This window comes from Rhagoletis pomonella, unplaced genomic scaffold (genome assembly GCF_013731165.1).
Source record: "Rhagoletis pomonella isolate Grant_MI unplaced genomic scaffold, Rhpom_1.0 Rhpom_scaffold_00004, whole genome shotgun sequence".
NCBI classification, from domain to species: Eukaryota; Metazoa; Arthropoda; class Insecta; order Diptera; family Tephritidae; genus Rhagoletis; species Rhagoletis pomonella.
In genome coordinates this window covers 2,203,000-2,215,306 of record NW_023458558.1, presented here as the reverse complement: position 1 = coordinate 2,215,306, position 12,307 = coordinate 2,203,000, and the positions used below count along the sequence as shown (strand labels likewise).

Genomic DNA, 12,307 nt, shown 5'->3' with positions numbered 1-12,307 from the left:
TATTGTCCCGGAAGACCAAACACTACCAAATAAACGCACACTTACATGTGTAAGTATATACAAGTATTTGTATATATATATATACTTTACTCTTATATAAATTTACTCGTGCAAAACATACTGATTTTTTCATAGTTGTGTACATGATACAAACAAAGGTGTCATTAAATGGAACTACCTTATGTTTTGTACCGTGGTTATGTTTATATTCGAAACTTTTGTTTACTGAAAAATAAATGTTTGGACTCTAAAAATTGGCTTATTTTTTGTATCTTTAACATTTCGGGCGTAACTTTAAAATTTTATATTTTTGTCAGATCAGGTCTCAAATGCTCTATTTATGTAGTTCAGGTATGGCTTTAATATGTTCACCTTATTTGTCGTATGAAACAGAGCGAGAGTCTTGCGAAACTGTTCTTGAATCTTCTGGCGTTTCCCTTTGGCGTCGCTTGACCGCCCATTCTACAATGCAGAAGCAGGCTGTGCCTATTGTGCCGAAAACGACTAAAATGCCTAATTGAGCGCGCAAGCCAAGATGCGAAGAGTAAAAAAAGCTGATAGCGGCGGCGATGGACTGCATATGGAAGTAGAAATAAATATTATCTGAGTGTTCAGAAAAAAAGAGAGCACATACATATGTATATTCAAAGGGTATATTATAGACAAACCTGCGTAAATTTGAATAACGCAAACGCGCCCACGGAGTTCTTTACATACACCCCACCCAGCATAGAATAGATTTGCGTGTTCATGCAGGCATCACCAAGACCCAACATAAATGCACACAACAAAGCGATCCATGCGCGAGGTGGGTCCATATAGGATATATCTTCGGTGTCCTTGAAGGGCGCATTGTCAGGCAAGTTAAGGAATATCAAGAAAAATGCAATCATATGTATGACATAGCCCGCAATAACGATAGGATCGCGGCCAAAGCGCGTTGTCTTCTTTCCTAAAATACCAAAGAGACCACCGCCAAACACTTCTCCAGCGCCTATGCAAATGCCAGCGAGACCAACAATTTCCTTTGGTGTATTGTGTATCTTCTTTGTGAAGCCTATTGAGGGACCATAGACGCCACTGAAGAAGGACAATTCCATGCCTGTAAAAAACACATTTATTGACTAAAACAATCTTCTATTTGCAAAGAAATAATAATACGAGACCTGTGTATAGGAATGCCACGCTTAACAGCAACATATCCCGTGTGATAAAGAGATTGCCAGCCGATTTCAGTGCATACACAGCGCTTCCCCAGCCAGTTCGATGTTGTTGCTGCTGCCGTTGCATTTCGGATGTACCAACCGAGTTGTCAGCCATGGGACGCAATGCTGCTAGGAAAACTATACCCAATACTGCAACAGCTGTTAGCACACCAATCACCATGCCACGTGTGCCTGCATCAATATGTTCCTTATCTTGGAATTGAAAGTAGACAAAAATGTTGCCGAAGAACATGCTGCATTGCAACAGCGCCCAGAATACACCCGAATTGCGCGAAATGGTGGAGAGATCACTGCAGCGAGCTAAGAAGTTACCCTGACCCGTCCAGGTAATGGCAGCACCAGCGCCCAAAATGCCGCTCGACAGGTAGAGTAACCAATTAGAGGGAAATAAAAAGATGATCATGAAAAGACTGCAAGAGATGAGAACAAAAAGAATAACATAAATTCACATAAAATTTCAATAACTAGCTTACGTATAGGTGAGTGATCCAGCCAACATAGCTACACGTGGCCCTGTAAATGATATGAAGGACGGCGCCAGCCAATTGCATAGTGAAAATGTCGTGTAAATAACTGCCAAACTGGTATAACCGTCACCGGTGAAATTGTTGTCCTCTTTCGCAATACTATCCAAAATAGTTTTCTGAAAATATTGAAAATTTATGAATAAAAAATTGCTGTGCGGATTTGGCAAAAGTAAAAAGTGATCTTTATAAACGCACATGTAATAGTTGTGTTCGCGTAGCTGTTAATTGTTCATGTTTAACCAAAACTTACAAGTTTTTGCGTTCGCGTACGCAAAAAACTTGCAAAGTAGGGGAAATTGAGAGAGCAAAGTGACATTTCATTTTGAGGGGAAGCTGCTGGTTTCTGTTGGAAAAATTTTTGCCAACAGCAATTTGCCAACAGGAAAACAGCTGATCAAAAACAGCTGGTTGGCATTTACGTAAATCACAAATAGTCTGTTCCAATAGCAGTTCGGTTTACAGGATTTAGTCAGAACTTACAGGAAGTCGTTCCTATTGACATAAAACCTGTAAGTGGGAACACATTTGAGAGAGTAACTGAGCAACTGTTCCTAGTCAGAAGTTACAGGATTTAGTCCGGAGTTTCTTTTCCTGTAAGTTCATGAAAAGTGTCAAACGATCAGCTGATTTGCATGTGCAAGCAAAAACTAACAGCGGTGAAAGCAAAGTACCTTAAATTTGTAAAAAAAAATGGAAGTAAACAACGAAATGTTTGAATATGTATAGATTTTAATAATTATTTAGTGATATTTCAGCTAAATCAGTGTTGTACAAATGACATGTAAACAAACCGACTGACGTTTTTACAGGAAATAGTGCTTTTTGCGTTCCTATGCACTTCTGCATCTGTTCTCCTTTTACTCTCAATTGAGAGAGTAAAATTGTAGTTTGACAGTTCCACAGGTTTTAGTCCGAAGTTCATAGGAACAGACTAAAAATTGAATTTGATGGTTTGGACATTAAAAATTACAAAATGCGACTAATTAAACTTGTAAGAAATAAGTAGTTATTTGTTTAATCAATAAACTGTGTCAGTATAACACTTTGTGATGACTTTTCGTATGTTTTAATTTTACACTTTTGAATGTAAACAAAAATTATATCAGCTGTTCGTCTAACTTGCAAGTTTCTGCAAATTTTCTGTTCGCGTACTATTTGGGATATTTTTCTCTTGTGAGAGAACAGATAACATTTTGCCGGAATTTGGCAGTTAGTGGTTTTTACTGGAGATTTTAAACGAGCGCACCTAATAAGGTATACGAAGCTAATCAGGTGGGAGAGAGGAATTTATCTAATAACAATGCTTAAAAACACTATCAAAAACTGAGGTCAAGTCAATGCCAACACTCCGAAATACGCACTACTAATATGTATTGATATTGGCTCAAATCTTGATTGTTGTACTTGTCGTTAGGAAAAATTAGAAACTTTACGCTCTCTCAACCATACTCAATCTGCAAAACCCTTTGAAAGGCTGCAATCAATAAATTTCCTATTGGAAAAAATGATTTTAACAAAGTACATATATATGTAAATTGCGGATGCACCTTGAGTTAGTTTGAAGCATATCTCCCGGCGCATTTATTGACTCTGTAACAGTGCGAAACTAACCGCCCTATTCCCACACCACTGACAAAATTCAGCGGCTGACTATTGCCTTTACTACTGCGCCTAATACTATGCCGCAAATTTATTTTAAGCTGTCGTATGACAATTGTCAGTTTTATTGTTATGACCTACTGAGTAAGTGACAACGGCGAAACAATGTTTATATTGTGTTTTAGGCGCAGTAATTGTGACAATAGTCATATGATGAATTTTGTCAGTGTTGTGGGAATAGGGCGGTAAATTTAGCTGCGAAAACAAGCTTATTAGACTATCGGAAGCAAATTGAATGACATGATTAGCATATAAATATCCGCAGCACATACATATGTATGTTGTATTGTTGTCGTCGTCAATGATAAAAAGTGATTGACCGCTCGCTGGTAAAGCCATAAAAAGCTACATTCAGTTTATCTGTATATTCACTCGTGTCAATGTACGGAAGAGATCTATAGCAAGTAAAGCACTGACACATCATACAACATTAGTACAAGTTCTCTGCCTAGGCATTTGCATTAGGCCGTATCACAAAAAAGAAAAAAAATACAATATGTTCCAAGCGAATTTGAACATCACTAAGGGCCGGTTGTTCAATGTCTGATTAGAACAAATCGAGTGCTTTATCGATCAATGAACAATGTCTAGTTAACACTAAATGCAGGTAAAACTTCATTATCGACTCCCTGTTATATGCTATGAAGTCGTTCACTTCGATAACCAGTTTTGGCTAAACGTTAATCATCTGTGTGATTTTAATAAGTAATGGTCAGTTGTGATCACAATTACAAAATTTGGTAGAATTAAAAAAACAAAAAAAAAAAATGTTCACAGTATCGAAAATACCCTTTTAAAATTTTCGGGTATGCAGATTTGTAGCCCACTATGTTTAAGTAAAATACAGTTCATTTTCCAACAAAACCCATATAAACCAATGTTTTAAACTTTTTAAAAGGCCGCAAAAAAGTGCAACAAACTTTCCCTTAAATTTCAAAATTTTTTTTTTTTTTTTTGAGTATACAGTTTTATAGCGCGTTCAATTTTGTCCAATAATGTGCAAGTTTCAAGTCGCTAAAGATTACCGTTGATTTTTTAGATTTTTTTTGTCTCATTTGCTTCCATATAACGACTAAACACAATTTATTTTTATATGGCAGAAACCCGCAACATCCTCGGCGAAAAAAATTCTAAAAAATCAACGGTAATTTTTAGCCACTTGAAACTTGCACATTATTAGACTAAAATTGAATGGGCTATAAGACTGTGTATTCAAAAAAATTCTACCGCTTCTGAGAAAAAAGTTTGAAATTTGGTGAAAATTTGTTGCACTTTTTTGCGGTCTTTTAAAAAGTTTTAAACTTGAGTTTATGTGAGTTTTGTGAGAGAATGAACTGTATTTTAATTAAAAATTCTTAAAAATAAATAAACAAAGATGAGTGGCAAACAATATCACTTTGAAATGGGGGTGCTATTGTATTGGCCAATACTGTATACGTAGTCTCCAGCGCTCAATTCATAAGGCCCAAAGTTTTTTAGTGCTATTGTTTTATTGAATTGGTAAGTATGTATGTATGTATTATTAATAGGAAAGTATGTATGTATGTACATATATCGGAGCTTCAATGGATTTTAATGTCGAACAAAAAGTTAAATTTGAATTCTGTGGCTGTTAAAAGAAACTTATAAAAAAGTTTACGCTCTTTTTTTTTAATTTGATATATAAAATGCATTGACCGGTAGTACATGTGCATATATCATCGTTTAAAGTTCAAAACCGCGTATCAACAAAATGCAAAAACGCGTATGTGAACTTGTAGATTTCATTTTCTAGAGCGTAAAAACACTCATATTTCAAAATAGTTCTCTTTTTTATAAAGCAATCGCATTTCTGGATAGTCTATTTCAGGACGAGTGGGTAAGGATTGAGCCAAGAGCTTGTGTGAACAAATCCAATTTTTGGCAGTCAATGTCTGTTACGCGGTTTTGCAGAATACCGATACGCGGTTTTGTACTTTAAACGACGATGTGTATATATGCTTTTACATCAGGTTAAAACAAGCAAGGCTAAAAATCCAGCCCATTTATACACCAGAGTATATTAAATTAATATTAATTAAATATCATCAAAGGTTGAAAATGTGGAAGTACAAATACATAGCGATGGTCAAAAAAATCAATAGTGCCGCTGGATAATTCTTACCAAACTGGAAACTCAAGTGCTTAGCGCAAGTTTTTCGTAAAAGTTGATTAATAAGTAAATATTTTATAAACTGGAGCTTGAACAAACCGAAAGTTCAAAATTTTGTTGCTAAAAATAATAATACGAAGAGATCGTTCAGTCCGATGCCGAGTCGCATCGTATGGGCCTACGAGTAGGTCGTGAGGCTAACTCACAAAACACTATTGCATCCTCTGGATTGGTAGCACAAAATATAGGTTTACATTATCACCAGCAGACAAGAAGTGATTGATCTAACCTTAAAAAACCAGTTATGGCGGATGATATCAAAGAAGTGATGGTCTTGGAAGAAAAATTTCAATCTGGGCTCGAATCGTCACATACGATATCGCATTACTCGTCACGTAAAAAAACATTTCTCTGATTATGACATACGCACCCTTTATGCCATTTAGCTTATACGACTGACGCACAGTGGTTCGAATAGAAGATCTAGCTTGACGAAAGTCAAAATTTTATTTGTTTTTAAATTACTTTTGGCTACTTGGACTTGGAATACAGTCGGAACAATATATTTAAATAGAAATAGCTCATATGGAACATATGGAAACAAAAAAAAGTTAAGTCAATGGCGTCTATTTGAGAGCTCTATTATAACAACTGAAATTTAACTTAAAAAATTGCTTTTCTCACTCGCAAATATTTGCATATTGGCAAATAGATTTTATAAATCAAAAACTACACTTATTTCTCTATAGATGCATAAATCAATTTATGTGCACATTGTTTAAGGAAATTTAAACCGGAAATTCGTAGTTTGTCCAGTTAAAAAAAATACTGTAATAAGTAGCAAAAGTAAAGCCTGCTAAGATTCTATTTGATTTGGTGGTCCTACGTAATGCACTAAAGTATTCAGCAAGAAAGGCAGTGAAGGTGTTTGTGCAAACACTGGAAATAAATCCCATAAATTCGACCCTGGAAATCTGTAAAGCTTGGTAAAACGCAACTGTACTATTTTGTTTATAAATATATCGATTTATAAGCCTGCCTTAGTTGTTCTTATTATTTCGAGCACGTCTGTTTGTGCATTGAACTGTTTACTCTGTCGAGTGATCAGCACATTGTCTGTATGTAGAAAAATATATATGTACATATGTATGTACATAGGTATGTACGAAGAATGTAAAGAAATACGATAACAAATTGAAAATGTCGCGCAAAAATTAATTTAATGATGCATAAATTATCTACAGTCGCCAGAGGGCATACAATTAATGACGCAAAGAGGAAACGATACCTGATACACGATTTGTCAACAGAAAGGAAAACGGAGATAAAAGTTAAAGCAAAGTCTTCATATGTAGATAATACATGAAATCTTAAAGCATTTCAGAAATGATATTTGAATGATTATTTTAATGATAAATACTTAAATGAAAATCGCATAAGTTAGACGCTGTATAAGCACCGAATCCGAATACGTTCCCAGATATTTTCAATTCAAGACTTCAAGACTTTTTATCAGCATCAAAATCTGGTAAGGAAAAACATTAGGAAGAAAAACTTGAGTATTAAGTCGCCTTTATATGATAGCAAGCATAAGCAAAATCTTTTTTATCAGAGTTTGAATGGGCTCTATCGAACATCAGCTAAAGTTCTGATGCTTAAAAAAATATATATAAATGAAAAATATTTTCTCTTAATTTTTCTGTTGCTTAAGTGGATTTTAAAAATTTCGTTGCGTTTGGACGGAGCATACGACCTTAAGGCAAAGGTTGTTGGTACTTGATTTGGCAAACAGTCTTAAACTAGTATGCACAGGTGGTACAATTAATTATTTATCCATCTATTAATTTATTTACATATTTGTTTTAAGTATTATCAAAAAAAAAAAACTTTTTTTTCGAAGAAGAATAAGTCCAGAAGTGCAGAAACGCATTGAAATTGAATTTATGACGAATTTGGGAATACGTTCCTCAGCAGGTTTTTGTATGCTTAGTGTATGTATTTAAGTATAATATACTTTTAGCTTAAGTCTCCACCAATGAAAGACGCAAAAATAACGAGTTTAGATGACAAAATTTTGCAAAACGTATGCCAATTCTTGAATTTACCAAGTTTAATGAGCCGCAATCAACTCAATTATGTGCACGCGTATTGTTTATGTGGTCATAATAAAAGTCAAAGAATTCCGTTATTTTGTCGATGATGTAATCATCAGAACTGAACCAAAATTAAATGGGCCAAACTTTGAAACTACATAAAAATCATTGGGGAACATACATTCAAACATGCACAAAAACGAAATTGACGAATGGGAAATTTTCGCCTTTTGAAATCCGCTAACTAGACTCGCAAATGGCTTAAATGTTAAAAAGCTGGTATCGAAAAATTTCAAAACATCTAAGTTAAAAACCCTAAAGTTAGAATTTCACACCAAGCTTTTTATGTGTAGTGCTTTCGGCGCTCACGCCGGCACAAAAACTTGCATATGCATGTACCAGTGTTGCTGCTTTTCCGTGTTGGGCGTTTCCTACGAATATTTATAGAATTTTTTCGACTTGGTAGGTTGGCAGTTTAAAATAAATTTTGCTAGGTTTTAATGACACCTACAAAGAGAACATGTCGCAAACGTTCTTCAATAGTTTAAAATTTCAACTAAAGTTATTAAGTTGGGAATTTATTAAAAATCCTGGGTTTTAATAAACACTAAATCGAATTTTAATAAACAATGTTTTCGAACAAAGCTTGATTTCTATATAAAACCAACGAAATGCATATTTAACCCCCAGCAAAAGCTAGCACAGTATTTTATTGCAATTTCAGGAACAGGCACATGTGTATGTGAAAAATTTGTCAAGAAAATAATTTCTTTAAATATTTCTTTTCATATAGAATTTTGATGTGTGTATGTGCGATTTTTTTTAATTTTTTCATCGTTTCTTATTTGCTAAATAAATGAGTAGTGTCGTGTTTTTAACTATACGTGTAGGTATATACATACGTTCTACATATATGCCTAGTAACGAATGTTTTATTTGATCTCATTTTTTCATGTAAAGATGAATTTTTTAACTAACTTATATACTTACATAAGCTTTTTGTTTAAATAAATATACGTATTTTTCCAGAATTCATTGTTATTCTCTACCATTATTTATTGAAAATTTTTTCGTATTACTCAATGCACACATATGTACATATGTGCTTGTATGTATTCCCTATATATGTACTTGTATGTATATAACTATGGTATGTATGTACGTAAACAAGTTTAGCTACATTTTTTAGCCACATCGAATTTTTTAGCTAGTTTTAGCACTTTTTAAAGAGAAATTTGGCTACCACTAAAAATGACTTGCGGCAACACTGATATGTGCATAATTTTAAGCTGAATAGAGCATGGAATGACTGAAAAGCGCTGAACGGTAAAATGTAACATTAGATGCAATTATGACAGTCGAATTTTACTTTCAACTTTGATTTAAAGTTTCATAGATTAATTTATGTACGTAAGTATAAAAACTCAGCCTTCTAAGTCCAATCAGATTAATCGAAGTCTAAAATAGACCTGTGTTTTATATTGCATATATGTAGGTATACATACTTGAAGTTAAAATTGATAACGTAAATGCACTTCAAAATAGCCAAGCGCATCGCTAATCACTTATTCTGCCTATGTAGGTCATATTTTTAATTGAAAGAAAAAAAATATATTTCTAAAATCGATTGACGTAGGCAATTAAATTATAAGAATTGTACGCAAATTACGAAAACAAATACAAAGCTGGAAATTTTCCCCGAGCTAAAATTGCGGTCAACCGAAAAGGTGCTGTGTATCGATTTTCTTGTCTAAGTTTTTTTTCCAGAATTTTACGAACTGTGAAAATCTGGTTTGAAGCCACACTTCTAAGGTGATTTTAGCTTATTCGCGAAAGGCTTTAAGTAGTCTTTCTCACAGATTCCAAAAGACCTTATATGCAATATGTATTAAAAAGGCTAACCCTGCGGTAACAGCAGGATCTCCTTTCATGTAAATTGGATACGCTGATTCCAATGCGTGCTGCAAGCGCTTCGTCGCAGGTTTTGAACAGCACAGCCGGTATTTTCTCGGTTCAAGGATCTTTGTGGTTTTTAAGCCAGATTAATGTTTTTATATTCGGATAATACTGTACTTATATGAGTCTTCAGTGCCAAAGCAAGCAGAGCTATACATACAACCAATTCTCTAAATACAGGGCCTTCGTGCGATGTCAAATAATTCGAATGCTCCTCGCCGCAAAATGGAATACATAATGAAGTTTCATCCAGTCAAATTCGCAATACCAGAAGTACGAACCGAAATAGAACAACGGAAGACGAAATATGTATCGAAGCTTTTAGCGCACCCAAATCATTTAGCAAGATCTTTATTGCGTGTCAACAGGACCTCAAGACTACGTAGGAATGACTTACCAGCCCAGTCGTAATCTTTTCTTAGATAGAAAATACTCATCCCAACTAGGGGATGTAAATTAAGTGAATAGATTAAGATTCGAAAACTTATTGTTAGGCTCTTAGGCAGGGCAGATTCAATAAAAAAAAAATTTTTAAATAAATAAAAAATCGCAATACAGGCAGTTTTTATGAAAAAAATGGCTCGAAGGTTCGCCATTGCATGGCTTTTAATGTTTTTTTTTAATACAGTTTATTAGCTTATTGAGAAGGGGAGCCAACGTTTATATAGGGGATAAAGTTTAGTAAGACATAACTTTATGAAAATTGTTCCGCTTGAATTAAAATCTACTTTGATTTTTATATACCAGAACGCACTTGTGCACAAGGGTATTATAATTTTTTTACATTTAAGTTTTGATAATAGGGCCATTCCATTGAAAAGAGGAAAACGACATAAATTTAAATATGCCATTAACCTGTGGGAAAATATCGAGCCCTAACCGCCAAAAAAAAAGTAAGCGACATTTTTTTCAAAATTTTATTTTTGATGCAGAAATGTATCTAGATGCTAGGAATATTTCTGCATCAAAAGGAAAATTTTGAAAAAAATGTCGCTTACGTTATTTTGGCGGTTAAGGCTCGATATTAAAACAATCAAAAGAAATTGTAATTTTCGTCTATGGAAACTTTTATTTCATGCATAATTACTTAACAGGAGATGTCCCACCTGTCACAATTTCAAATATTTTTTTTATATTTTTATGAAGATTATATAAACCTCATTTTTATTGAAAACGAAACGAATGTATATTTCATATTTTACAACACAAATACATCGTACATCGTGAAAATTAAGTGTTTTGGCTAAAATTCATCTTTGAGTGCACAAGGGTAAAATAGAGTTATTTTCAGTGTTCCACTAGTCACATTCATTCAAATGATAGTTACATCAAACTAAGAAATCGTTTGGTATTTTTGTTTAAGCAATTTTATACATTAGTTAACGTTCTATTTTAAAAAATATCTTTCGCTGTTGTATAAATTCCGACGACATAGTTAAAATTCACAATTGATCACATTCTGGAGTAAAATGTTGCACTAGTCACAATGGAATGGCCCAATATTATTGATTAAACGTTTTATACTTTGTTAAAAAAGAAAAAAAATTAAAATTGGGGACTTCAACGATAGAGTTGAGAAGGATGCCGGATACCGCGGTGGCAGCGTTCATTAGATACTTAACTTATCAGCTGAAAAACCACCGTTATTTTACTTTATTTTACTTTAAATGATCGCTTATATTTATTAACCTACTTCAAAAAAAGGAGGAGGTTATCAGTTCGGCGGAATATTTTTTTTTTTATGTATGTTTATTAACGTTAACCGATTTCGATAATTCTTTCCCATCGGAAAGGTGGTACCTCAAACGTGGTGCCCGCCAAATTTTGTTTAGATCCGATAATTGGTTTTGTTTTTTGCTTAAAAATTACTTGTTTTCATAAGCTCATACATATCCGACCAATAATTTTTTATTTTTATTTTTTTTTCTTACCAACACACAATCAAACTAACTCAAAAACAATATTTCTGCTCCTCATAGCAAAGCTGTTTAAATATTAAATACTTGAACTTAATATTAAAGTGATAATTAAACACTTGAAAATTATTTTTTATGCGACAATATCATCAAGAATGGGGTCAATTTTGTTATTAAATGGCAAAGTGAAAAAGAAAATACTACCACTTCAGTTTCAAAGAATTGCATAAGAAGTCGAAAAGACTGAACTCTTTTGTAATGACATTACATGGAAGTTAGAAAGACGAAAGCGCCAGATGAAAGGTAATTGATATTCTCGGACGCACAAGTGCTTTTTGTATGTATGTATGTATGTACGTACATACACAAATTGGTTGTTGGAAAAATATGCACCTAAACAAATCAGCTAAATTAAAGTTAAAATCGGGAACGGAAAATAAGCATTTTTTTTTTTAATTTTAACCAAAAAAAAATCATGTTGTAAGCGTCGTATTTAAAACAATTTTAACTATGCTCACATATTTGTATTCGTACGTCCTAATGTAATGTGCAATGATTTTTATTTTTTTGAGTTTAACCAATAAATTTTAAAAATACTAATTAATATTTGAGTTTTATGTTTTCGCTCAAAAGTAATGATTATTTTATGGCTTTTATTTGTTCACTTAAAACTGGGATATGAAAATAAACCGTACAAAACAATTCCCATTTGCTCACCGATCATTATATCATTTGACAAATAGAGAAAATTAGTTTTCGTGTCGTGACTAAATTCCTTACGAAACACATTAGGGCAAAT

The 12,307-nt window shown here is 33.5% G+C and overlaps 2 protein-coding genes across 4 annotated transcripts in view; one reads left to right on the top strand and one right to left on the bottom strand.

Annotated features, from left to right (window-relative positions):
- The window catches only part of LOC118736801 (UNC93-like protein MFSD11), a 49,465-nt gene that overhangs the window by 23,715 nt on the left and 13,443 nt on the right, over positions 1-12,307 (top strand). The gene's annotated exons all lie outside the window — the stretch shown is intronic.
- On the bottom strand, positions 222-1,950 carry LOC118736727 (UNC93-like protein MFSD11). The gene is made up of 4 exons (XM_036466742.1): positions 1,700-1,950; positions 1,167-1,636; positions 669-1,102; positions 222-574 (listed from the first exon to the last, which is right to left on the bottom strand). The coding sequence occupies exons 1-4, from the start codon at positions 1,948-1,950 to the stop codon at positions 374-376; spliced, it is 1,356 nt and encodes a 451-aa protein (XP_036322635.1). The 3' UTR covers positions 222-373.